This window comes from Heterodontus francisci, chromosome 20 (genome assembly GCF_036365525.1).
Source record: "Heterodontus francisci isolate sHetFra1 chromosome 20, sHetFra1.hap1, whole genome shotgun sequence".
Lineage (NCBI taxonomy): Eukaryota > Metazoa > Chordata > Chondrichthyes > Heterodontiformes > Heterodontidae > Heterodontus > Heterodontus francisci.
Window position 1 is genome coordinate 85,703,639 of NC_090390.1, and position 27,286 is coordinate 85,730,924.

General features: G+C 43.8%; 1 protein-coding gene across 3 annotated transcripts in view; it reads right to left on the bottom strand.

Annotated features, from left to right (window-relative positions):
• prom2 (prominin 2) overlaps window positions 1-27,286 on the bottom strand; it is a 146,541-nt gene that overhangs the window by 100,363 nt on the left and 18,892 nt on the right. For all 3 annotated transcript variants that reach the window (XM_068053172.1, XM_068053173.1, XM_068053171.1), the window contains exons 2-3: window positions 16,248-16,665; window positions 13,318-13,373 (exon numbers count right to left, since the gene is read on the bottom strand). In XM_068053172.1, the coding sequence (XP_067909273.1) occupies window positions 13,318-13,373; window positions 16,248-16,494 (303 nt within the window). In that variant the 5' untranslated portion in view covers window positions 16,495-16,665. The remainder of the gene's footprint in view (window positions 1-13,317; window positions 13,374-16,247; window positions 16,666-27,286) is intronic.

Genomic DNA, 27,286 nt, shown 5'->3' on the forward strand with positions numbered 1-27,286 from the left:
CTGCCCTTAATGCTGGCAAATCAATATTCCTAGTAATAATACAAGGTTTCACATGTTCACATGTGTTCTTGCAAATCTTCTGAGTCAAGGTGAGTAACACCACTGCTAGTGTAGTTGATCCACAGACAGTTGCATCAGGTGAACAGATTCAGAGACACTGGTAGCTCATCATTTCATTTTTTTTGTAAGGTAACAGTTGCTAATGCAATTAAAGTGTTGGTGTGTAAACAAATGCAGTGACCTTGAATCCCATGGAGATATTACTGGTGCTCTATGAATTATCAATGACACCTCCTGCGGAGTATCATGTTCAGTTTCTGTTTGCTGGGCTTAGAGAATGTAAAGGGATTATGAAAGAACATCAAAGATTCTTACTCAATAACAGAGGTAGAAAATTGATTATGACCCATTTTCTGGGTACATAACCAACAGCGCCACAACCTGAAGGCCTGAGGCACACTCAAAATTGGACCTCAGGCTTTATTTGCAACAGTGTTCTGATTTGTGTTGCAGGTGAAGCAGTGATTTACTTGTACTTCTGTCAATGTAGTATACTGTATTCGCTGCTCACAATGTGGTCTCCTCTACATTGAGGAGACCAAACGCAGACTGGGTGACCGCTTTGCGGAACACCTCCGCTCAGTCCGAAAGCATGACCCCGAGCTTCCGGTTGCTTGCCATTTCAACATTCCCCCTGCTGTCATGCCCACATCTCTGTCCTGGGATTGCTGCAGTGTTCCAGTGAACATCAACGCAAGCTCGAGGAACAGCATCTCATTTACCAATTAGGCACGCTACAGCCTGCCGGACTGAACATTGAGTTCAATAATTTCAGAGCATGACGGGCCCCCCATTTTACTTTTATTTTTAGTTACTTTTTCTTTTTTATATTTTTTTGTTTTATTTTATTTCATCTTAGTTTTCTCCAGTTTGCTTACCCACAGTTTTTTTCATGTTTGTACTTGCAGCTGTTCAATTTTCAGTCTGTTAACACCCTATCTGTACTAATGCTTTGTCTTTCAACACACCATTAACATATTGTTTGCCTTTGCTCCATGACTTTCTGGTCAGCTATTCTGTGACCTTGTCCTATCTACACCTTCTCCTTTGTTATCTCTTGCCCCACCCCCGCTTTACTTGCTTATAACCTTTCACATTTCTAATATTTGCCAGTTCTGAAGAAGGGTCACTGACCTGAAACGTTAACTCTGCTTCTCTCTCCACAGATGCTGCCAGACGTGCTGAGTATTTCCAGCACTTTCTGTTTTTTATTTCTGATTTGGGTCAGCTGCCTTGTTGGTAGAAACCCTCAGGTAAGTACTGGGAGTGCAGGGGATGGGTGAAGAAGAAAAGGCTGGGGAGAGGGTGATTGTAGGCTGGCGGAGCCCTCAGAAACCCGTGGAGCTGGGAGGAATATGCATGCTCTTCCTGGCTCCATAACAAGCCTTCAAAAAACATTTTTCCTTGTCCTTTCATGTGGCAACCACTTGCTAGGCTGCACCCACTCCAGGAAAGCCGGAGTGGGATAGATTTGGCATAACACAGCCCAAATTCCCAGAGGGCCCCTAAATCAGGGATTAGGTCCCTAACTAACACATGCTAAGGGCCTAATGATTGCTTTAGATAGATGCTAGGCTGAGCCTGAAAGTGCCACTCGCTTTGTTGCCTTTCCCACCAGCAGTAAAAATCGTGACCTTTATTACTACAAATATGGAATCAGTTGAATGGACTACCTCCCAGTTCAATGATTGAGGATTCAACTGGAGCATTGGGGCAAGGCCAATTTTACTAAGCTGTGGAGTGATTTAGCGAAAGTGGGCTGGAAACAACCACTTGAAGGTAAATCAGTGTCAGAACAGTGGGAGGTATTCAAAGGGGAGATTCGAGGGGTTCAGAGTAAACATGTTCCCACAAAGAAAAAGGGTGAGACAGCCAAATCTAGAGCCCCATGGATGTCAAGGAGCTTACAGGGTAAGGGAAGGTAGAAAAGGAAAGCTTATGTCCAACACCGAGAACTCAATACTAAAGAAAGCCGAGAGGGGTATAGAAAGTGGAGGGGTGAAATCAAAAAGGAAATTAGAAAAGCAAAGAGAGGGCATGAAAGAGTATTGGCAAGCAAAATCAAGGTGAACCCAAATATGCTTTATCAATACATTAAGAGTAAGAGGATAGCTAAGGAGAGAGTAGGGTCCATAAAAGACCAAAAAGGTAACTTATGTGTAGGCGTGGAAGGTGTTGGTATAGCTCTTAATGTTGCGTCTGCCTTCACAAGAGGGGGACGATGGAGATATTGCGGTTAAGGAGGAGGAGTGTGAAGTATTGGATGTGATCAACATAGGGAGAGAGAAAGTATTAATGTGATTAACATCCTTGAAAGTTGATAAATCACCAGGGCCAGATGAAATGTACCCTAGGTTGTTAAAAGAAGCAAGAAAGGAAATGGCAGAAGGTCTGACCATCATTTTCCAGTCCTCACTGGATACAGGTGTGATGCAGGAAGATTGGAGAACTGCTAATGTTGTACCTCTGTTTAAAAAGGGAGCGAGGGATAGACTGAATAATTACAGGCAGTCAGTCTACCCTCAGTAGTGGGCAAATTATTGGAATCTATTCTGAGAAACAGGATAAAATGTCACTTAGAAAGATTACAGGTCAATCAAAGATAGTCAGCATGGATTTGTGAAGGGAAGATCTTATTTGACCAACTTGATCGAATTTTTTGAAGAAGTAACAAGGAAGATAGATGAGGGTAATGCAGTTGATGTGGTCTACATGAATTTTAGCAAGGCTTTTGACAAGGTCCTGCATGGCAGACTGGTTAAAAAAAAATCCTATGGGATCCAGGGAAATGCAGCAAGGTGGATACAATGGCAAGAAACAAAGGGTAATTGTTGATGGGTGTTTTAGCAACTGGAGGGCTGTTTCCAGTGGCATTTCACAGGGCTCAGTACTGGGTCCCCTGCTTTTTGTGATATATGTTAACAATTTGGACATAAATGTAGGGGGCATGATCAAGAAGTTTGCAGATGACACAAAGATTGGCCGTGTGGTAGATAGCGAGGAGGGTAGCTGTCGGCTGCAGGAAGATATTGATGGTCTGGTCAAATGGGCAGAAAAGTTGCAAATGAAATTCAACCCAGAGAAGTGTGAGGTGATGCATTTGGGGAGGTCAAACAAAGCAAAGGAATACACGATAAATGAGAAAATACTGAGAAGTGTAGAGGAAGTCAGGGACCTTGGAGTGAATGCCCACAGATCCCTGAAGGTAGCAGGACAGGTCAATAAAGTGGTTAAGAAGGCATATGAAAGCCTTTAATAAAAACAAGAAATGCTGGAACCACTCAGCAGGTCTGGCAGCATCTGTGAAAAGAGAAGCAGAGTTAACGTTTCGGGTCAGTGACCCTTCTTCAGAACTGACAAATATTAGAAAAGTCACAGGTTATAAGCAAGTGAGGTGGGGTGGGGCAAGAGATAACAAAGGAGAAGGTGTAGGTTGGACCAGGCCACCTAGCTGACCAAAAGGTCACGGAGCAAAGGCAAACAATATGTTAATGGTGTGTTGAAAGACAAAGCATTAGTACAGATTAGGTGTTAATGCACTGAATATTGAACAGCAGCAAGTGCAAACCTGAAAAAAAAAACAGTCGGTAAGCAAACTGAACAAACTAAGATGAAATAAAATAAATGCAAAAAAAATTGTAAAAAATGTAACAAAGAATGTAAAAAAGAAAAAAAGAAGAAAAAATAACTAAAGATGAAAGTAAAATGGGGGGCTGTCATGCTCTGAAATTATTGAACTCAATGTTCAGTCCGGCAGACTGTAGTGTGCCTAATCGGTAGATGAGATGCTGTTCCTCGAGCTTGCGTTGATGTTCACTGGAACACTGCAGCAATCCCAGGACAGAGATGTGAGCATGAGAGCAGGGGGGAGTGTTGAAATGGCAAGCAACCGGAAGCTCAGGGTCCTGCTTGCAGACTGAGCAGAGATGTTCCGCAAAGCGGTCATCCAGTCTGCGCTTGGTCTCCCCAATGTAGAGGAGACCACACTGTGAGCAGTGAATACAGTATACTACATTGAAAGAAGTACAAGTAAATCGCTGCTTCACCTGGAAGGAGTGTTTGGGGCCTGGGATAGTGAGGAGAGAGGAGGTAAATGGGCAGGTATTACACCTCCTGCGATTGCATGGGAAGGGGAAGAGGTGTCAGTAATGGAGGAGTGGACCTGGGTGTCACGGAGGGAACGGTCCCTTTAGAATGCTGATGGGGGAGGGGAGGGGAAGATGCATTTGGTGGTGGCATAGCTTCTGGCTCACAAATGAAGCATGGCCACTTAGACCTCAGAGCTCCTGCTACCTGTGGTAACTGAATTTCCCAAACTCTGGCAGGAGGCCGACATAACTCCTGGTGAAAGGGAAATAACAGTTAGAAATGTCTATTTGCATTGTTACCCCAGGGCTTCTACCAAGCTCACAGCAGGAAATCGCCCGGACTGTTTTTTTATTCATTGATGTGATGTGATGTGGGCATCACAGGCAAAGTTAGACCATCCTTAATTGCCCTTGAGAAGGTGGTGGCAAGCCAACGTCTTAACAACACAGTGGCTCATTAGGCCATTACAGAGGACAGTTAAGAGTCAATCACATTTCTGTAAGTCAGCAGTCACATATGGGCCAGACCAGGTAAGGATGGCAGATTTCCTTCCTTAAAGGACAATAGTGAAACCAGATGGGTTTTTACAACAATCTGGCAGCTTCATGGTTACCATTACTGATACCAGCTTTATTGAATTAATTGAATTTAAATTCACCAGCTGCTGTGGTGCGATTTGAATCCATTCCTCTCAAATCATTAGTTCAGGCCTCTAGATTACTACCTCACTACCACTATGCTACCATTCCCCATTAATTCGGGGCAAGCATCTTCAGAGGAAGAGGGACTGAAAGGAGAACATTTTGTAGCAGAAGGGGAAAGATATGAACCAATTCAGTAGATTTCACTTCCCTCGACAGAGATGTTGGCAGTGGGAAGATACACCATACTGAATGGTTTCAGTATGGTGTAACTGAAGACAGTCATAATCTATTTATCAATTAAAATCTTGGTTATCGAAACATAGAATGGTTACAACAAAGAAGGTGGCCATTCAGCCCATTCCGACTGTCTGTGATAACAACTCAGTGAGTCCCATTCCCCAGCCTTTTCCTGCAGCCCTGCAAATCTGTTCACTTCAGGTCTTTATCCAATTCCCTTTTGAAAGCCATAATTGAATCTATCTCCACCACACTCTCAGGCAGTGCATTGCAGATCCTAACCACTTGCTGCGTAAAAAAGGTTTCTTCACATCGCCTTTAGTTCTTTTGCCAATCACTTTAAATCAGTGTCCGTTGGATCTCAACCCTTCTGCCACTGGGAAACGTTTCTCCCTATCTACTCTGTCCAGACCCCTCATGATTTTGAACGCCTCTATTAAATCTCCTCTCAACCTTCTCTTCTCCAAGGAGAACAACCCCAGATTCTCTAATCTATCCACGTAACTGAAGTCCCTCATCCCTGGAACCATTTTCGTAAATCTTTTCTGCACCCTTTTGAAAGACTTCACATTTTTCTTTAAGTGTGGTGCCCAGAATTGGACACAATACTCCAGTTGAGGCTGAACCAGTGTTTTATAAAAGTTCACCATAACTTCCTTGCTTTTATTCTCTTTGCCTCTATTTATGCTTACAGTTCTCATGCACAAACCTGATTTTTGACAATGATATTATGTCAACATTTAACACTGAAACATACAAACATACGAATTAGGAGCAGGAGTAGGCCACTCGGCCCCTTGTGCCTGCACTGCCACTCAATAAGATCATGGCTAATCTGATTTCCCTGTGCAAACACTGTTTCTGATGAACCAATCAAATTATTCAAAAGGCTTTTGTCCAAATCATGGTTTTAAACATTTTTTAAAATTACATTATTTCAAAAGCTTAATGTAAAATGCTGGACTAGTAATCCAAAGACCTGCCCCAGTAATCAGAACATGCGATCAAATCTCACCACAGGCAGTTTAACAATTTACATTCAGTTTTTTTAAAAATCTGTTAATAAAAAGCTGGAATCAGTAAAAGTGACCATGAAGCTGTTGGACTGTCAGAAAGACCCAAATGGTTTGTCTTTAAGGAAAAGAAACCTGTCATGCTTACACAGTCTGGGGCTGTAGGTGGCTCTTAGGCAGAATTTTACCAACCCCTAGGTGGAGGGAATGGAGGTGGGGAGGCTGGTAAAAGACCGGGCAGCAGCATCTGGACGTCTGCCTGACGCAGTCCTGCCGGGGAAGCTTCCCAGTGGCAGGCTGAGGGGCGGATTGGCTGCCCGCTCTAAGGAGGAGGACAGTTGATTTGCAAATTTAGGGCCATTTTTTATGGAGCCGTCGGCATTTTGCTGACCGTGGGGTGGCCCCCCCTCCCCCCCCCAGCCACATGGGGAGACCACCAGCTTCATGGAAGTGGTCTCTCTGCAGCAGCCCAGTGAGCCATTGGGGTATCAGGCTCAATTGCCCAAAGAAGGGACCACAGGCAGGCAAGGCCACTCCCACAACCCCAATGGGCCATCCTGAGGGGTTTCCCCTCCATCCGGCAGGGCCTACTGTCCTTGGCCCCCAAAGTTTTAGTTTTTAAATACCTGTCCAAGGGCGCCGGCCATATTGAGGTGCCCCTGAGGTCTCCTACCTGCCTCAGCAGTGTCCACCTCTCCCAGTGACGCTACTGAGGCTTCAGAGTTGCCGGCCCTCTGACTGGGTGGACAGCATCAGGAGCCTGCCCACCATCCTTAATTGGACAGCAGTCTCACAGGTAGAGGCCACCTGCAGTCAAATCGCCAAGCCGGTCCCACTGCTGGCAAGTGCAGGCTCGGGACCCCCTTTACATCCTGATGTCAGGATCCCAAAGCCCAAGGTAAAATTCAGCCCTTAACTTCCCAATTAAGTGATCTAGCAAGTCATTACGACCATCATCACACTCTCAGATCGACTAGGAATGTGCAATAATGCAGGACTTGCCAAGAATAATTTCAATTTATTTTAAAAAGCAATATGATTAAATTTACCCACTGAATAGTCTTTTAAAGAATTCCTTCAAGTTTACTGGGCAATGTGATTGCGTCAGACTGAGTAGTGGATGCTAGGTTCCCTACCTTAAAGGATATTGGTGAGTCAGTTGGGTTTGTCTGGTGCTCACAGAAAAATTACCATATTTCCAATTTTCCATGGATATGAACTGCCCTTAATGCTGGCAAATCAATATTCCTAGTAATAATACAAGGTTTCACATGTTCACATGTGTTCTTGCAAATCTTCTGAGTCAAGGTGAGTAACACCACTGCTAGTGTAGTTGATCCACAGACAGTTGCATCAGGTGAACAGATTCAGAGACACTGGTAGCTCATCATTTCATTTTTTTTGTAAGGTAACAGTTGCTAATGCAATTAAAGTGTTGGTGTGTAAACAAATGCAGTGACCTTGAATCCCATGGAGATATTACTGGTGCTCTATGAATTATCAATGACACCTCCTGCGGAGTATCATGTTCAGTTTCTGTTTGCTGGGCTTAGAGAATGTAAAGGGATTATGAAAGAACATCAAAGATTCTTACTCAATAACAGAGGTAGAAAATTGATTATGACCCATTTTCTGGGTACATAACCAACAGCGCCACAACCTGAAGGCCTGAGGCACACTCAAAATTGGACCTCAGGCTTTATTTGCAACAGTGTTCTGATTTGTGTTGCAGGTGAAGCAGTGATTTACTTGTACTTCTTTCAATGTAGTATACTGTATTCGCTGCTCACAATGTGGTCTCCTCTACATTGAGGAGACCAAACGCAGACTGGGTGACCGCTTTGCGGAACACCTCCGCTCAGTCCGAAAGCATGACCCCGAGCTTCCGGTTGCTTGCCATTTCAACATTCCCCCTGCTGTCATGCCCACATCTCTGTCCTGGGATTGCTGCAGTGTTCCAGTAAACATCAACGCAAGCTCGAGGAACAGCATCTCATTTACCAATTAGGCACGCTACAGCCTGCCGGACTGAACATTGAGTTCAATAATTTCAGAGCATGACGGGCCCCCCATTTTACTTTTATTTTTAGTTATTTTTTCATTTTTATATTTTTTTGTTTTATTTTATTTCATCTTAGTTTTGTTCAGTTTGCTTACCCACAGTTTTTTTCATGTTTGTACTTGCAGCTGTTCAATTTTCAGTCTGTTAATACCCTATCTGTACTAATGCTTTGTCTTTCAACACACCATTAACATATTGTTTGCCTTTGCTCCATGACTTTCTGGTCAGCTATTCTGTGACCTTGTCCTATCTACACCTTCTCCTTTGTTATCTCTTGCCCCACCCCTGCTTTACTTGCTTATAACCTTTCACATTTCTAATATTTGCCAGTTCTGAAGAAGGGTCACTGACCTGAAACGTTAACTCTGCTTCTCTCTCCACAGATGCTGCCAGACGTGCTGAGTATTTCCAGCACTTTCTGTTTTTTATTTCTGATTTGGGTCAGCTGCCTTGTTGGTAGAAACCCTCAGGTAAGTACTGGGAGTGCAGGGGATGGGGGAAGAAAAAAAGGCTGGGGAGAGGGTGATTGTAGGCTGGCGGAGCCCTCAGAAACCCGTGGAGCTGGGAGGAATATGCATGCTCTTCCTGGCTCCATAACAAGCCTTCAAAAAACATTTTTCCTTGTCCTTTCATGTGGCAACCACTTGCTAGGCTGCACCCACTCCAGGAAAGCCGGAGTGGGATAGATTTGGCATAACACAGCCCAAATTCCCAGAGGGCCCCTAAATCAGGGATTAGGTCCCTAACTAACACATGCTAAGGGCCTAATGATTGCTTTAGATAGATGCTAGGCTGAGCCTGAAAGTGCCACTCGCTTTGTTGCCTTTCCCACCAGCAGTAAAAATCGTGACCTTTATTACTACAAATATGGAATCAGTTGAATGGACTACCTCCCAGTTCAATGATTGAGGATTCAACTGGAGCATTGGGGCAAGGCCAATTTTACTAAGCTGTGGAGTGATTTAGCGAAAGTGGGCTGGAAACAACCACTTGAAGGTAAATCAGTGTCAGAACAGTGGGAGGTATTCAAAGGGGAGATTCGAGGGGTTCAGAGTAAACATGTTCCCACAAAGAAAAAGGGTGAGACAGCCAAATCTAGAGCCCCATGGATGTCAAGGAGCTTACAGGGTAAGGGAAGGTAGAAAAGGAAAGCTTATGTCCAACACCGAGAACTCAATACTAAAGAAAGCCGAGAGGGGTATAGAAAGTGGAGGGGTGAAATCAAAAAGGAAATTAGAAAAGCAAAGAGAGGGCATGAAAGAGTATTGGCAAGCAAAATCAAGGTGAACCCAAATATGCTTTATCAATACATTAAGAGTAAGAGGATAGCTAAGGAGAGAGTAGGGTCCATAAAAGACCAAAAAGGTAACTTATGTGTAGGCGTGGAAGGTGTTGGTATAGCTCTTAATGTTGCGTCTGCCTTCACAAGAGGGGGACGATGGAGATATTGCGGTTAAGGAGGAGGAGTGTGAAGTATTGGATGTGATCAACATAGGGAGAGAGAAAGTATTAATGTGATTAACATCCTTGAAAGTTGATAAATCACCAGGGCCAGATGAAATGTACCCTAGGTTGTTAAAAGAAGCAAGAAAGGAAATGGCAGAAGGTCTGACCATCATTTTCCAGTCCTCACTGGATACAGGTGTGATGCAGGAAGATTGGAGAACTGCTAATGTTGTACCTCTGTTTAAAAAGGGAGCGAGGGATAGACTGAATAATTACAGGCAGTCAGTCTACCCTCAGTAGTGGGCAAATTATTGGAATCTATTCTGAGAAACAGGATAAACTGTCACTTAGAAAGATTACAGGTCAATCAAAGATAGTCAGCATGGATTTGTGAAGGGAAGATCTTATTTGACCAACTTGATCGAATTTTTTGAAGAAGTAACAAGGAAGATAGATGAGGGTAATGCAGTTGATGTGGTCTACATGAATTTTAGCAAGGCTTTTGACAAGGTCCTGCATGGCAGACTGGTTAAAAAAAAATCCTATGGGATCCAGGGAAATGCAGCAAGGTGGATACAATGGCAAGAAACAAAGGGTAATTGTTGATGGGTGTTTTAGCAACTGGAGGGCTGTTTCCAGTGGCATTTCACAGGGCTCAGTACTGGGTCCCCTGCTTTTTGTGATATATGTTAACAATTTGGACATAAATGTAGGGGGCATGATCAAGAAGTTTGCAGATGACACAAAGATTGGCCGTGTGGTAGATAGCGAGGAGGGTAGCTGTCGGCTGCAGGAAGATATTGATGGTCTGGTCAAATGGGCAGAAAAGTTGCAAATGAAATTCAACCCAGAGAAGTGTGAGGTGATGCATTTGGGGAGGTCAAACAAAGCAAAGGAATACACGATAAATGAGAAAATACTGAGAAGTGTAGAGGAAGTCAGGGACCTTGGAGTGAATGCCCACAGATCCCTGAAGGTAGCAGGACAGGTCAATAAAGTGGTTAAGAAGGCATATGAAAGCCTTTAATAAAAACAAGAAATGCTGGAACCACTCAGCAGGTCTGGCAGCATCTGTGAAAAGAGAAGCAGAGTTAACGTTTCGGGTCAGTGACCCTTCTTCAGAACTGACAAATATTAGAAAAGTCACAGGTTATAAGCAAGTGAGGTGGGGTGGGGCAAGAGATAACAAAGGAGAAGGTGTAGGTTGGACCAGGCCACATAGCTGACCAAAAGGTCACGGAGCAAAGGCAAACAATATGTTAATGGTGTGTTGAAAGACAAAGCATTAGTACAGATTAGGTTTTAATGCACTGAATATTGAACAGCAGCAAGTGCAAACCTGAAAAAAAAAACAGTCGGTAAGCAAACTGAACAAACTAAGATGAAATAAAATAAATGCAAAAAAAATTGTAAAAAATGTAACAAAGAATGTAAAAAAGAAAAAAAGAAGAAAAAATAACTAAAGATGAAAGTAAAATGGGGGGCTGTCATGCTCTGAAATTATTGAACTCAATGTTCAGTCCGGCAGACTGTAGTGTGCCTAATCGGTAGATGAGATGCTGTTCCTCGAGCTTGCGTTGATGTTCACTGGAACACTGCAGCAATCCCAGGACAGAGATGTGAGCATGAGAGCAGGGGGGAGTGTTGAAATGGCAAGCAACCGGAAGCTCAGGGTCCTGCTTGCGGACTGAGCAGAGATGTTCCGCAAAGCGGTCATCCAGTCTGCGCTTGGTCTCCCCAATGTAGAGGAGACCACACTGTGAGCAGCGAATACAGTATACTACATTGAAAGAAGTACAAGTAAATCGCTGCTTCACCTGGAAGGAGTGTTTGGGGCTTGGGATAGTGAGGAGAGAGGAGGTAAATGGGCAGGTATTACACCTCCTGCGATTGCAGGGGAAGGTGCCATGGATCGGGGACGAGGTGGTGGGGGTAATGGAGGAGTGGACCAGGATGTCACAGAGGGAACGATCCCTTCGGAATGCTGTCAGGGGAAGGGAGGGGAAGATGCGACTGGTAGTGGCATCACGCTGGAGGTGGCGGAAATGGCGGAGGCTGATCCTTTGGATATGGAGGCTGATGGGGTGGAAAGTGAGGACAAGGGGAACCCTGTCACGGTTCTGGGAGGGAGCGGTAGGGGTGAGGGTAGAGGTGCGGGGAATGGGCCGGACACAGTTGAGGGCCCTGTCAACCACAGTGGGGGGAAATCCTCGGTTGAGAAAAAAGGATCCTTTCCTTTATTAGTCGAGGTATAGAATATAAGAGCAGGGAGCTTATGCTGGAACTGTATAACTCATTGGTTAGGCCACAACTTGAGTACTGTGTACAGTTCTGGTCACCTCATTACAGAAAGGATGTAATTGCATTAGAGAGGGTATAGCGGAGATTTACGAGGATGTTGCCAGGACTGGAAAAACAGCTATGAGGAAAGATTGGATAGGCTGGGGTTGTTCTCCTTGGAACAGAGAAGGATGAGGGGATATCTGATTGAAATGTACAAAACTGTGAGACACCTGGATAGAGTGGAGGTGAAGGGCCTATTCACTTTAGCAGAGAGGTCAGTGACGAGGGGGCATAGATTTAAAGTGATTGGTAGAAAAATTAGAGGGGCGATGAGGAAAATCTTTTTCACCCAGATGGTGATGGAGGTCTGGAACTCACTGCCTGAAAGGGTCGTTGAGGCAGAGACCCTCAACTCATTCAAAAGGATTCTGGATATGCACCTCAAGTGCCATAATCTGCAGGGCTACGGACCAAATGCTGGAAGGTGGGATTAGAATAGGTGGATCATTTTTCGGCTGGCACAGACACGATGGGCCAAGTGGCCTCTTTCTGTGCCTTAAACTTTCTATGATTCTATTATTCTATGGAGTATTGTGTCCAATTCTGGGCACTCCACTTTAGGAATGATGTGAAGGCAGTAGATTGGGTGCAGAAAAGATTCACAAGAATGGTTCCAGGGATGAGGAACTTCAGTTATGTGGATAGATTGGAGAAGCTGGGACTGCTCTCCTTGGAGAAGAGAAGATTAAGAGGAGATTTGATAGAGGTGTTCAAAATCATGAGGTGTCTGGACAGAGTGGATAGGGAGAAACTGTTCCCATTGGCGGAAAGGTCGAGATCCAAAGGACACCAATTTAAGATAATTGGTAAAAGAAGCAACTGTGACATTAGGAATAAAAGCAAAATACTGTGGATGCTGGAAATCTGAAATAAAAACAAGAAATGCTGGAAATACTCAGCAGGTCTGGCAGCATCCTTTGTGACATTAGGAAAATATTTTTACACAGCGAGTGGTTAGGATCTGGATTGCGCTGCCTGAGAGTGTGGTGGAGGCAGATTCAATCATGGCTTTCAAAAGGGAATTGGATAATTATCTGACGTGAAAAAATTTGCAGAGCCGGGGGCAAAGGCCGGGGAGTGGGACGAGGTGAGATGCTGTTTTAGAGAGCCAGCATGGACATGACAGGCCGAATGGCCTCCTTCTGTGCTGTAACCATTCAATGATTCTATTCTATCATAAATAGAAACAGGCAGTCTCCTTATTGATCAGAGAATCGATAAATTCATCATTGGTTTCAAGCTGAAAATGGTCAGGGCAGACGACTGGGAAAGCTGGGTGTGCTGAATTGCCTTTTATCATCCTTTGTTCACTTAGGATTGCTGTAGTGCTTAAGGCCGTAGTTCTCAGAGTTGCTTTCAAATTTCAATATTTTCTACTCAACCTAATAACACTGAAATTCACTGACTGTCTCACTGTTCTTACCCTTTTGTAGCTCTGCTGTATTTGTTCAGGGTTTTCTATGAGTATCTTGACTATATCTATACAACAGAAATAAAAGACTGTTAGCAAACATAATTCATTATCATTTATCTTTGCATGTAAGTCAGAAAGAGACGGCACTCCTCTCTGATTGGCTGTGTAAGAGGCTGAAACAATTTTATGTGCACGTGCCTGTCACTTTTCATGGCACTTTGTGTATCTGTGTTTGTCACTCTATGTGCCCTTCATAGAGTGAATGATTCAGTGTGGATATTCATGTGTTTCTGTGTGCAAGACAGAATGCTCTGTGTGTGTGTTTTGGCTGCATGGGTGAAACACAACAGTAAAGATAAAGATTAATAAAAATGTTTAACTAATCCGAATGCAACACCACGAACCTGGTTGTAAATTGAATGTCCACAAGTATTAAGCTTGGCCAATTACTGAGGGCTTTTCATTCTTGCTGGTCTTATGCTCTTTGGAAAGGAAGAAGGTAGAGAGGGAGAAAGAGAGAAGTTGTGACCTGCTGTACCATTAACAAGGTGCTTGAATTGAAAACTGAGACATTACAGAGTATGTGAAGAACTGGTAAGATCAGTGCATCCTAGATTGGAGGTAACCAAGCAATTAACCAGCAATTTTCAACAGCAAAAGCTATAATTAGAATCAGTAGTAGCAATCACATTTCTTTATTATTTTGCAAAAGGATAATTGTCACACTCAGGATAATATATCTTTGTTCTATAGATTACTAGTATTGTCTCTTATATGGGCCCTTAAGAACAACATGGAGAAACCAACAAAGAAATTGAGGGAAATTAATTTACAGACCAAGACTAATAATAGTGTAAGATATAGCCTAGTTACTGGAATTCCGTTTTGCAAACACAAAAGCTAATTCTGCCCATGGCATTATTTGATGGATGGAATGTTTAATGTGTATAGTGTTGAGGAGATGAATTTCACTGATTACACAGGCACACCTTGGACAAACATTAACATGACCAGCAGTCTTGCTCAATTCCCCCTCTCAACCAAGTTAACTAGGAGAGTGGTTTGCAGCTGGTGTGGAGTGAGGAATAATGGCCATTGAGACAAGTAAAGTGACAAACTTCTGTCCATTAAAAGAGGTGGGAAGTCAAGGACACCCAAATGACACAGCCATTTTTTTCTGTCCCAGGTATGATTCCAAGTACTAGAAAGTTTTCCCCTTGATACCTATGCAGCTCCTTGTTGCCACACTCTGTCAAATGCTGGCTTGATGTCAAGGTCAGTCACTCTTGCCTCACCTCTGGAATTCAGCTTGGTGAACAAGTTATTGCTTAGTAAGTACCCCTTGATAGCACTGCCGACAACACCTTCCATCACTTTGCTGAGATTTTGAGTAGGTTGATAAGGCGGTAACTGGCTGATTGAATTTTTCCTGATTTTTTGTGGGCAGGACATTTTCCACACTGTTGGGTAGATGTCAGTGTTGTAGCTGTACTGAAACAGCTGTGACAGATAGAAAACAACATAGAATAGACAGACCTAGAAAACTATTTCAAACTAAACTGTGAAAGTAGCCCAATGAGACATAGGTTCAAACTAGCAAAAGGGAAATTTAGGATGGATGTCAGGAAGTCCTTCACCCAAAGAGTGATCCCATTTGGAGTAGTGTTTTGGATAGGGGCGTGGGGGTAAAACCCTGGAATCTCTAAAATTGCCCAGTTTCTATCGAACGGGTAGCATTACAATCACCCCCAGTATTTCCAGTTTCAGTTGGTATTGCAATGTGGCTGATGGCTATGATAGGATACTATCTGTATGCAGTTTGTAACGTCACACATAGAATCATTGAATCATAAAATAGTTACAGCACGAAGGAGGACATTCAGATTTGAAAACAAAGATGAGAATTTTAAAATTGAGGTGTTACTGGACCTGGATCCAATATAGGTCTGCGGGTACAGTGAGTGATGATGGAAGGGAAGTTGATGCATGTTGGGATAAACAGGTGGGTGTTTTGATAAACAAGGAAGTGTTCTGACTGTTTCTTGGTCAGAAATGGTGAGGCTAGAAGTGTTTAAAGAGTTAAATTCTGAGGACAGAATGTAAAGACTTGACTTGTACTCCCTCCAATATACAAGATTAAGGGATGATATAATTGAGGTGTTTCAGATGATTACAGGATTCAATAGGATAGATAGAGAGAAACTATTTCTACTGGTGGGGAGAGTCCATAACAAGGGGGCAGAGCCTTAAAATTAGAGCCAGGCCATTCAGGGTGATGTCAGGAAGCACCTCTTCACACAGAGGAGCGGAAATCTGGAACTCTCTCCCCAAAAAAGCTCTTGAGGCTGGAGGATCAATTGAAAATTTCAAAACTGATAGTGATAGTTTTTTGTTAGGCAAGGGTATTAAGAGTTATGGAAACAAGATGGGTAGATGGAGTTAGGATACAGATCAACCATGATCTAACTGAATGGCAGAACAGGCCTGAGGGGCAGAACGGCCTCCTTCTATTCCATTCCCATCAGATAGAAAGTTGTGCCAGAAACCTAACAAATGGTGCAGGCGCTGGTCAAGTTCCAGTATATGTGGCCTATTGCTTGTAAAACTGGGCTGAGAACTCTTCATGACATATTGGTCTTTTAGATAATCTGAGTGCTGGCATCTATCAAACATTCTTAGATACCTCTCCACTAGTTGCCTCTCTAGAGGTACTTGAGGTAGAAGATCAGCCATAATCTGAGAATGGTGGTGCAAGTTCAAGGGGCTAAATGGTCTACCTCCTGATCCTATTTCTTAAAGGAACTCTCAATGGGAATATCTCTCTTTAAACATTTGTAGTGGTTGGTGCTAGCAATCCTGGTTCTTTGGCTACATCCCTTCCCTTTGTTGCATTTACCCATTGCCCAGTTGACTTGTCAGTAGAATATTAAACTGCTCACCTGTTGGGAAGGGGTTTGGTTGGACCATATCAAGGAAGATGTGCACCATACGGTAAAGGACCAACATCGCCCCAGAAATTGGGCAGGGACTGCTGCTGTACTGAGCTTCAGGGATGCTGCTGAAATTGTTCTGCTTCCTGACACAGCTTTCTACGGCTGCAGCCAGCTGAAAACAGGCAAGTGTCACAAACACAAATATCCCCAGCCTGGAGTGGGCGACGTGCCAATGGAAAGCCATGACCAACATAGAGAAAGAATCTGGTAGTGATCCGATGCAAATCCTCCTTTTCTCTTTTTGACAAAGTTAGTTTACAGTAAAACTCTTATTTCCAGCCACAGAAGTGTTTCTTTTCAATGTGTGAAGTCTTGGTTTTCAGATTGGAACACAGAGAGGTGTTTTTGATGATATACGGTTGTGCTAAGGAAATAAATCGATAAATATTACTGAACAATCCATTTTTCTTCCTGTTTCTTCATGATATGATGCTTCATTTACTAAAGATTTATTTATTTTTTAATTTGCTACATCTATTCACAAATTAACGCTCTGTATATATCTTGCACCTAGCAGTGTCGGGAAAACTTCAGATGTCACATTTAAAAAATGTCAGTAGTATTTACTAAGAGGAACAAAGTCCATGTTTTTCTGCTGGTGGCGTAGTAGTTATGTTACTGAACTCATATGAACTCATTAGTCAGATTTAGACTAATACTCACAGGGAACATGAGTTCAAGTCTTATCAAGGCAGTCTGAGAATTTGAATTCAGCTCAAATTTAAAAAAAATTAGTAGTGGTAAAAGTGACCCGTTAACCTGTCAAATTATTGTAAAAACTCAACTGGTTCACTAATATGCGATAGGGAAGGAAACCTGCCGCCCTTACCATGTCCAGCCTATAGCTGAGCTAGTCACTGATTGACACTTGACTGTCCTCTGACGTGACTTAGTGTTACGATCTCAGTGAGATCGTTACTGTGACAAATACGGAATATGAACCCCCAGAACAATATAAAGAATTACATGTCAAGGTTGCACGTTTTAAGACTTTTATTATAACTAAACTAAAAGAAATCCACATTAACTAAACAGTACTTCGCAAGTAGCTGATACCCCAGGTTACAAAGAAAGGAATTTTCTTTTCTTATAAAAAAATACTTGAAAACCCCACACCACACTTCTACGTTCCACAGTCCTTTTTGATGGCGATATGCTTTGCGGTTGAAAGTCCCAAACTCCTCCCAGTAGCATTGTGTGGATCTCCCAGACCTTTTCAAAAATCAATGTCCTCTTCACTCACATCTCCCAGCACTTCTGACTTGGACGCCCGTGAATAAGGTGATTCCTGGTGATCCTTCTGGTTTTCTACTCCGCAAGCTTCAACTTTCAAAACAGTTTCAAATCTTTACAGCGTTTTGCTGTAACAGGCCTCCGAGAGCAGGTGTCCTCTCTCTCTCTCTCTCTCTCACCAGGCTACAACTATGAGTTCCTTCTTACAGCCTGCCTTAAGGCCACAACCACTGCTTTCTTCTCATAGCCTGTCTGCCTTCAGAAAATCTGTTAAATTTATCTGGACTCAAAAGTCAATAGCTTATTGTCCTGTTCCAAAATGCAAAGTCCATAAGTCTGGTTTCACAGAGCCACTTGGGCCTTCCATTGTTCCCAGGCATTAACAGCTCTTTGGTACATTTGCATCTTCAGAACCCCTGACTCCTTGTTTCATGACCCAAAAGTCTTGGAGGGTGAAACCCATTGTTCTTCAGGTGTTACCCCTGCAGTGTTTTTTTGCTACAGAATTCTTTGATCTGTTTTGTCCTTTTAGCAGAGTGGATGTGAGGTCACCTGACCTTCTGGACTCCATCTAAAACTTTTAAAAATCACTTTTTAAAACCTAATCATGTTACAAAATTTACTGTTCATAACACCTCCTGCCTAAAAACAGAAAATTCATTATCTTAGTAATGATTTTTCTTACAACATAATCACATATACCATTGTAAACATTTTCATTATTAACATTTTACACTTTATGCAGGTAACAAGATTTTATATTTCTGAGTTGTTTGCCTCCATGAAACCCCTTATTTAAATTCTGGATAGAGCATCGACAATTACATTGCTCTTTCCTGTAACATGTACAATCTTTATGGTAAATGGTTGCAACATTAAACTCCACCAAACTAATCTAACGTTCTTCCTTTTGAACTTTTCTAAAAATCTTTATGGATTATGATTTTTTTTTTGCGAGGAGCAGCTTTGACAGAACGAGGTGCGGAGCGAACTTACAGCTGAGCGGTCAATTTCAGTGTAAGTTACAAGTTAATCCCCTTTTGCTTCGGAGGACCAGGGGACTGCTGGGTAAGGGAAAACTATTTATTTGGGCAGTGGCAGTACCCGAGACACTACACGTGTAGTGTCACCCACCCACCCTCCTCCTCTAACCAAAAAAAAAGGACTCTGGTGTGTTGATAAGGTAAGCTTTTTATTTAAAAAGTTCAGTCCGTCGGATTGCTAAGCGAACAAGTTTTGACTTTTTTTTTTCGTTTGGTTTTTCAGTAGATTTGTTGGGAATCTAGAATAGTGGGAATGGAGGTAAAGGCAGTTGTATGTTCCTCCTGCAGAATGTGGGAGGCGGGGTCGCCAAGAGTGTCCCTGCTGACTGCATCTGCGGGAAGTGCACCCAACTCCAGCTCCTCGCAGACCGCGTTAGGGAACTGGAGCTGGAGCTGGATGAACTTCGGATCATTCGGGAGGCGGAGGGGATTATTGACAGGAGTTATAGGGAGGCAGTCACACCTCAGGTAAAAGAAGCAGGTAGATGGGTTACCGTCAGGGGAAGGAAAGGGAACCAGCAGGCAGTGCAGGGATCCCCTGTGGCCGTTTCCCTCAACAACAGGTATACCGTTTTGGATACTGTTGGGGGGGACGACTTACCAGGGGTAAGCAATGGGGTGCAGGTCTCTGGCACAGAGTCTGTCCCTGTTGCTCAGAAGGGAAAGGGGAAGAGGAGCAGAGCATTAGTCATTGGGGACTCCATAGTTAGGGGAACAGATAGGAGGTTCTGTGGGAATGAGAGAGACTCACGGTTGGTGTGTTGCCTCCCAGGTGCCAGGGTACGTGATGTCTCTGATCGTGTTTTTGGGATCCTTAAGGGGGAGGGGGAGCACCCCCAAGTCGTGGTCCACATAGGCACCAACGACATAGGTAGGAAGAGAGATGGGGATTTAAGGCAGAAATTCAGGGAGCTAGGGTGGAAGCTTAGAGCGAGAACAACCAGAGTTGTTATCTCTGGGTTGTTGCCCGTGCCATGTGCTAGCGAAGAGAGGAATAGGGAGAGAGAGGAGTTGAACACGTGGCTGCAGGGATGGTGTAGGAGGGAGGGTTTTGGTTTCCTGGATAATTGGGGCTCTTTCTGGGGTAGGTGGGACCTCTACAAACAGGATGGTCTTCACCTGAACCAGAGGGGTACCAATATCCTGGGGGGGAGATTTGTTAGTGCTCTTCGGGGGGGTTTAAACTAAATCAGCAGGGGAATGGGAACCTAAATGGTAGTTCCAGTGTACAGGCTGTTGAGAGTAGTGAGGTAGGGGATAAGGTTACAGGGACGCAAGAGGGCACTGGCAAGCAAGAACTTGGTTTAAAGTGTGTCTACTTCAACGCCAGGAGCATCCGGAATAAGGTGGGTGAGCTTGCAGCATGGGTTGGTACCTGGGATCCTGATGTTGTGGCCATTTCAGAGACATGGGTAGAGCAGGGGCAGGAATGGATGTTGCAGGTTCCGGGATTTAGATGTTTCAGTAAGAACAGAGAAGAGGGTAAAAGAGGGGGGGTGTGGCATTGTTAATCAAGGAAAGTATTACAGCGGCAGAAAGGACGTTTGAGGACTCGTCTACTGAGGTAGTATGGGCCGAGGTTAGAAACAGGAGAGGAGAGGTCACCCTGTTGGGAGTTTTCTATAGACCTCCGAATAGTTCCAGAGATGTAGAGGAAAGGATAGCGAAGATGATTCTCGACAGGAGCGAGAGTAACAGGGTAGTGGTTATGGGGGACTTTAACTTTCCAAATATTGACTGGAAATACTATAGTTCGAGTACTTTAGATGGGTCTGTTTTTGTCCAGTGTGTGCAGGAGGGTTTTCTGACACAGTATGTGGACAGGCCAACCAGGGGCGATGCCACATTGGATTTGGTACTGGGTAATGAACCCGGCCAGGTGTTCGATTTAGATGTAGGTGAGCACTTTGGCGATAGTGATCACAATTCGGTTAGGTTTACCTTAGCGATGGGCAGGGACAGGTAGAAACCGCAGGGCAAGAATTATAGCTGGGGGAAAGGAAATTATGATGCGATTAGGCAAGATTTAGGATGTGTAGGATGGGGAAGGAAACTGCAGGGGATGGGCACAAACGAAATGTGGAGCTTATTCAAGGAGCAGCTAATGCGTGTCCTTGATAAGTATGTACCTGTCAGGCAGGGAGGAAGTTGTCGAGCGAGGGAGCCGTGGTTTACTCAAGAAGTTGAAGCGCTTGTCAAGAGGAAGAGGGCGGCTTATGTTAGGATGAGACGTGAAGGCTCAGTTAGGGCGCTTGAGAGTTACAAGCTAGCCAGGAAGGATCTAAAGGGAGGGCTAAGAAGAGCAAGGAGAGGACACGAGAAGTCATTGGCGGATAGGATCAAAGAAAACCCTAAGGCTTTCTATAGGTATATCAGGAATAAAAGAATGATAAGAGTTAGAACAGGGCCAATCAAGGATAGTAGTGGGAAGTTGTGTGTGGAATCGGAGGAGATAGGGGAAGCGTTAAATGAATATTTTTCGTCAGTATTTACAGTAGAGAAAGAAAATGTTGTCGAGGAGATTACTGAGATACAGCCTACTAGGCTAGATGGGATTGAGATTCACAAGGAGGAGGTGTTAGCAATTTTGGAAAGAGTGAAAATAGATAAGTCCCCTGGGCCAGATGGGATTTATCCTAGGATTCTCTGGGAAGCCAGGGAGGAGATTGCAGAGCCGTTGTTGTTGATCTTTATGTCGTCATTGTCGACAGGAGTAGTGCCGGAAGACTGGAGGATAGCAAATGTTGTCCCCTTGTTCAAGAAGGGGAGTAGAGACAGCCCTGGTAATTATAGACCTGTGAGCCTTACTTCGGTTGTGGGTAAAATGTTGGAAAAGGTTATAAGAGATAGGATTTATAATCATCTTGAAAAGAATAAGTTCATTTGCGATAGTCAGCACGGTTTTGTGAAAGGTAGGTCGTGCCTCACAAACCTTATTGAGTTTTTCGAGAAGGTGACCAAACAGGTGGATGAGGGTAAAGCCGTGGATGTGGTGTATATGGATTTCAGTAAGGCGTTTGATAAGGTTCCCCACGGTAGGCTATTGCAGAAAATACGGAAGTATGGGGTTGAAGGTGATTTAGAGCTTTGGATCAGAAATTGGCTAGCTGAAAGAAGACAGAGGGTGGTGGTTGATGGCAAATGTTCATCCTGGAGTTTAGTTACTAGTGGTGTACCGCAAGGTTCTGTTTTGGGGCCACTGCTGTTTGTCATTTTTATAAATGACCTGGATGAGGGTGTAGAAGGGTGGGTTAGTAAATTTGCGGATGACACGAAGGTCGGTGGAGTTGTGGATAGTGTCGAAGGGTGTTGTAGGGTACAGAGGGACATAGATAGGCTGCAGAGCTGGGCTGAGAGATGGCAAATGGAGTTTAATGCAGAGAAGTGTGAGGTGATTCACTTTGGAAGGAGTAACAGCAATGCAGAGTACTGGGCTAATGGGAAGATTCTTGGTAGTGTAGATGAGCAGAGAGATCTTGGTGTCCAGGTACATAAATCCCTGAAAGATGCTACCCAGGTTAATAGGGCTGTTAAGAAGGCATATGGTGTGTTAGCTTTTATTAGTAGGGGGATTGAGTTTCGGAGCCACGAGGTCATGATGCAGCTGTACAAAACTCTGGTGAGGCCGCACCTTGAGTATTGCGTGCAGTTCTGGTCACCGCATTATAGGAAAGATGTGGAAGCTTTGGAAAGGGTGCGGAGGAGATTTACTAGGATGTTGCCTGGTATGGAGGGAAGGTCTTACGAGGAAAGGCTGAGGGACTTGGGGTTGTTTTCGTTAGAGAGAAGGAGGAGGAGAGGTGACTTAATAGAGACATACAAGATAATCAGAGGGTTAGATAGGGTGGATAGTGAGAGTCTTTTTCCTCGGATGATGATGGCAAACACGAGGGGACATAGCTTTAAGTTGAGGGGTGAAAGATATAGGACAGATGTCAGAGGTAGTTTCTTTACGCAGAGAGTAGTAGGGGCGTGGAACGCCCTGCCTGCAACAGTAGTAGACTCGCCAACTTTAAGGGCACTTAAGTGGTCATTGGATAGACATATGGATGAAAATGGAATAGTGTAGGTCAGTTGGTCGGCGCAACATCGAGGGCCGAAGGGCCTGTACTGCGCTGTAATGTTCTAATTCTCTAATTCTAAAAAAAACTGTTATTTTCCCTTGGCCACTATTGACGCATACTTCAAGCTGTTGAAGAGCCAATCTATCAAGATTGAGTCGATAATGGTTCTGTTTAATGGGTGTAGCTGTTCCTACATCAACCCTATGAATTGCCAGAGGAGGTCAACCTGGCGTGTCTGCACATACTGCTTTAAATTCTTTTAACAACTCAGCTCTGTCCCTTTTATGCTGTTCAGAAAGATAGTGGAGAACTGCATCTAAATTTTCTAACACTGCTGTGTTTGCCAGTTTCACCACAGGGGGTTCAGTCTGAGAGTTCTCAGTCACTGCCCTTCATCAAGTTGGTTTCCTTAACCTCCTCTTGTGTCATTTGACATACATTTACTGCTGACAAAGTTCATGGTCATAGTATCTTTTCAACATATTCACAAGACAGACTCTTTGACTTTTCCCTCTGTCTGAGGTGCTAACTAAATAAAAACAAGAAATGCTGGAACCACTCAGCAGGTCTGGCAGCATCTGTGAAAAGAGAAGCAGAGTTAACGTTTCAGGTCAGTGACCCTTCTTCAGAACTGACAAATATTAGAAAAGTCACAGGTTATAAGCAAGTGAGGTGGGGGTGGGGCAAGAGATAACAAAGGAGGTCTAGATTGGACCAGGCCACATAGCTGACCAAAAGGTCACGGAGCAAAGGCAAACAATATGTTAATGGTGTGTTGAAAGACATAGCATTAGTACAGATTAGGTATTAATACACTGAATATTGAACAGCAGCAAGTGCAAACCTGAAAAAAAAACAGTGGGTAAACAAACTGAACAAACTAAGATGAAATGAAATAAATGCAAAAAAAAATTGTAAAAAATGTAAAAAAAGAATGTAAAAAAAAAGGAAGAAAAAATAACTAAAAATGAAAGTAAAACTAAATAGTTCACCTCACTGAGTTTCCTTTTAATGAAGTAAGGTCCACTGAACCTAGCTTTCAATGGGTCCCCAGGCAAAGGCAATAAAACTAACACCTTACATAAGAACATACGAACTAGGAGCAGGAGTAGGCAATTCAGCCCCTCGAATCTGCTCCGCCATTCAAAACGATCATGGCTGATCTCATCTCAGCCTCAACTCCACTTTCCTGCCCGTTCTCCATAACCCTTCAACCCATTACTAATTAAAAATTTGTCTATCTCCTCCTTAAATTTACTCAATGTCCCAGCATCCACCGCACTCTGGGGTAGTGAATTCCACAGACCTCGCCTCCAGGCTGCAAACTGCGTGCCTTAGCTGTTCTATCTGCTTGGGTTTTCATCACTAGCCACCTCACAAGCCTGTGTGAGTCTATCTCGAAATTATGACATATAAGTTAAGAAGGTAGTTTCCTCTTCCTGTGCTAAAAATCTTTCCTTCATGAGTTTAAGGAGACCCCTAACCCCCTGTCCATAGATCAATTCAAATAGACTGAAACCAGCGGACTCATTTGGTGTGTTCCTAGTGGCAAATAATAAAAATGATATCCCCTTATTCCAATCATAAGGATACTCAAAACAATAAGCCTTTATAATACTTTTTAGTGTTCAGTGATACCTTTCCACAGCACCTTGTGATGGCAGGTGATAAGTGGACGATTTGAGCTGTTTCACTCCCAAAATACTCATGACCTCTTAAAAATGAAATTTGACTCTTGGTCTGACTGAATTTCTTTTGGCAGTCCATACTTAGTGAAAAACTGAATTAACCCCTCAATCATAACTCTCGTTGTGATATTTTTCAAAGGTATTGCCTCTGGAAACCTAGTGGACAAATCTATGATGGTTAGGAGAAACATGTGACCTGACTTAGTTCTGGGTAATCCACAAGAACCATACTAAATGGTTCGTCAAAAGCAGGTATAGATAACTATGGGGCTGGCTTAATCAAAGGCTGTGACTTCCCAACTACCTGACATGTATGGCAAGCTCTGCAAAATTCAATCACATTCTTAAGCAAGCCTAGCCAATAAAAATGCTGTCTTATTCTGGCCTGAGTCTTTCGAATACCCACATGACCTGCCACTGTGGTAGGACAGGACAGGCTCTTGGGAAACCTACTAGAGCTACTGGTTTACCTCTCAATTTCCAGCATTCTGATTTTACATGCCCTCTTTTAGTACATAAGTAGCATGTTGGTCCTTTTGACTCAACCCTAATCTCCTGATTATCTCTTTTTTTTACTACTCTTTGGGTTGCCTGTATCCTTTCTCTCACTAAAACTGAATCACTTCTCATTATCTGCTCTCCTATCCTTCCAACTCCTCTGAAAACTTTCACACTGGGGCCTGTAATGACTGCTTTTGTGGATCAATTCATAATCATCTGCCATTTCTGTGGCATTCCTTATTTTACCAACTTTATGTTCTTCCAGGTGGGATCTTACTCCTGAAGGCATACTATTTTTAAATTCCTCCAATAAGTATAATTTCCCTAAGACTTTCAAAGTCTTGTAGAATTTTCATGTTGGTCTATAACAACAATCCTTTTTTTATTCATTCATGGGATGTGGGCATCGCTGATTAGGCCAGCATTTATTGCCCATCCCTATTTGGCCTTGAGAAGGTGGTGGTGAGCTCCCTTCTTGAACCGCTGCAGTCCATGTTGGATAGGTACACCCACAGTGCTGTTAGGAAGGGAGTTCCAGGATTTTGACCCAGCGACAGTGAAGGAACGGTGATATAGTTCCAAGTCAGGATGATGTGTGGCTTGGAGGGGAACTTGCAGGTGGTGGTGTTCCCATGCATCTGCTGCCCTTGTCCTTCTAGGTGGTAGAGGTTGTGGGTTTGGAAGGCATTATCGAAGGAGCCTTGGTGAGTTACTGCAGTGCATCTTGCTGCCACTGTGCGTCTGTGGTAATGGGAGTGAATGTTAAAGGTGGTGGATGAGGTGCCAATTAAGCGGGCTCCTTTATCCTGGATGGTGTTCAGCTTCTTGAGTGTTGTTGGAGCTGCACCCATCAGACAAGTGGAGAGTATTCCATCACACTCCTGACTTGTGCCTTGTAGATGGTGAACAGGCTTTGGGGAGTCAGGAGGTGACTTTATAATCATAAAGTTAGAAGTGGGGATGTTCGCTGATGATTGCACAATGTTCAGCACCATTCGCAACTCCTCAGATATTGAAGCAGCCCATGTCCAGATGAAGCAAGACCTGGACAACATCCAGGCTTGGGCTGATAACTGGCGAGTAACATTTGTGCCACAGAAGTGCCAGGCAATGACCATCTCCCCTTGATGTTCAACGGCATTAACAATGCTGAATCCCAGACTATCAACATTCTGGGGGTTACCATTGACCAGAAACTGAACTGGACCAGCCACATAAATACTGTGGCTACAAGAGCAGGTCAGAGGCTGGGAATTCTCTGGAGACATCCTTGACCCTAGCACCAGGGAGTCAACATACCATCCTGGAGTCTTGTTTGCAGCCACAGAAACGCCTATCTAGTCCCCTTACAATTGAATCCCCTGTAACTATTGCATTCCCACACTTTTTACTCCTCCCCTGTGCAGCAGAGCCAACCGTGGTGCAACGAATTGGGCTGTTGCTGCTTTCCCCTGAGAGGCCATTCCCCCCAACAGTATCCAAAACAGTATATATCTGTTTTGCAGGGGAATAGCCACAGGAAATCCCTGCACTGCCTGCCTAGTCCTCTTGCTCTGCCTGGTGGTCATGCATTCCCTTCCTGTCTGTGGAATCTGAGCACCTCTCTATACGTGCTATCCACGATACTCTCTGCCGCGCAGATGCTCCACAGATCCCCAGCCATCGCTCCAGCTCTGAAACCCGGGCTTCCAGGAGCTGCAGCTGGAGACACTTCCTGCACACATGCTGGTCCCGGCCATTAGAATTGTTTCCGGCTTCCCAAATAGAGCACGAGGAGAACACCATGGCTTTGAGCTCTCCTGCCCTTTAAATTAAACCTTTTGGAAGATGCTTAATATCAAATAATATCAATTTCTCTGGGGCCCTTCTTCCCTGGTTCTCGTTACTACAGAACTCTCTAAGAAACACTACTTACTATCTATGAAAATAAACTGTAGACCTTTCTTACCTCAGTTACTAAGCCAGCTACTTCGAACTATTCCCTAACAGCAGTTATTCACCAACCAATCACCTTGCAGCTTTCCTGTGATGTCACTGTTGATGTTTTTTTCAAACACTACGGCGTGCCTGGACTGTGTCTGTGTTTATCCTCTCCTCGGTCAGTGATTCTCCCCGCAGGTCCGACCCACTCTGCTCGGCTCCAGAAAGGTCAATTACAGCCTGCCTTAAGGCCACAACTACTGGTTTCTTCTCTTATAGCCTGCCTGCCTTCAGAAAATCTGTTAAATTTATCTGGACTCAAAAGTCAATAGTTTATTCACCTGTTCCAAAATGTAAAGTCCAGAAGTCTGGTTTCACAGAGCCACTTGGGCCTTCCATTGTTCCCAGGTGTTTACAGCTGCCTGGTACTTTTGCATCTTCAGAACCGCTTTCTCCTTGTTTTACAACCTGAATGTTTGGGAGGCGAAACCTATTGTTCTTCAGTTGTTAGCCCTGCAATCTCTTTTTTTCTAAAG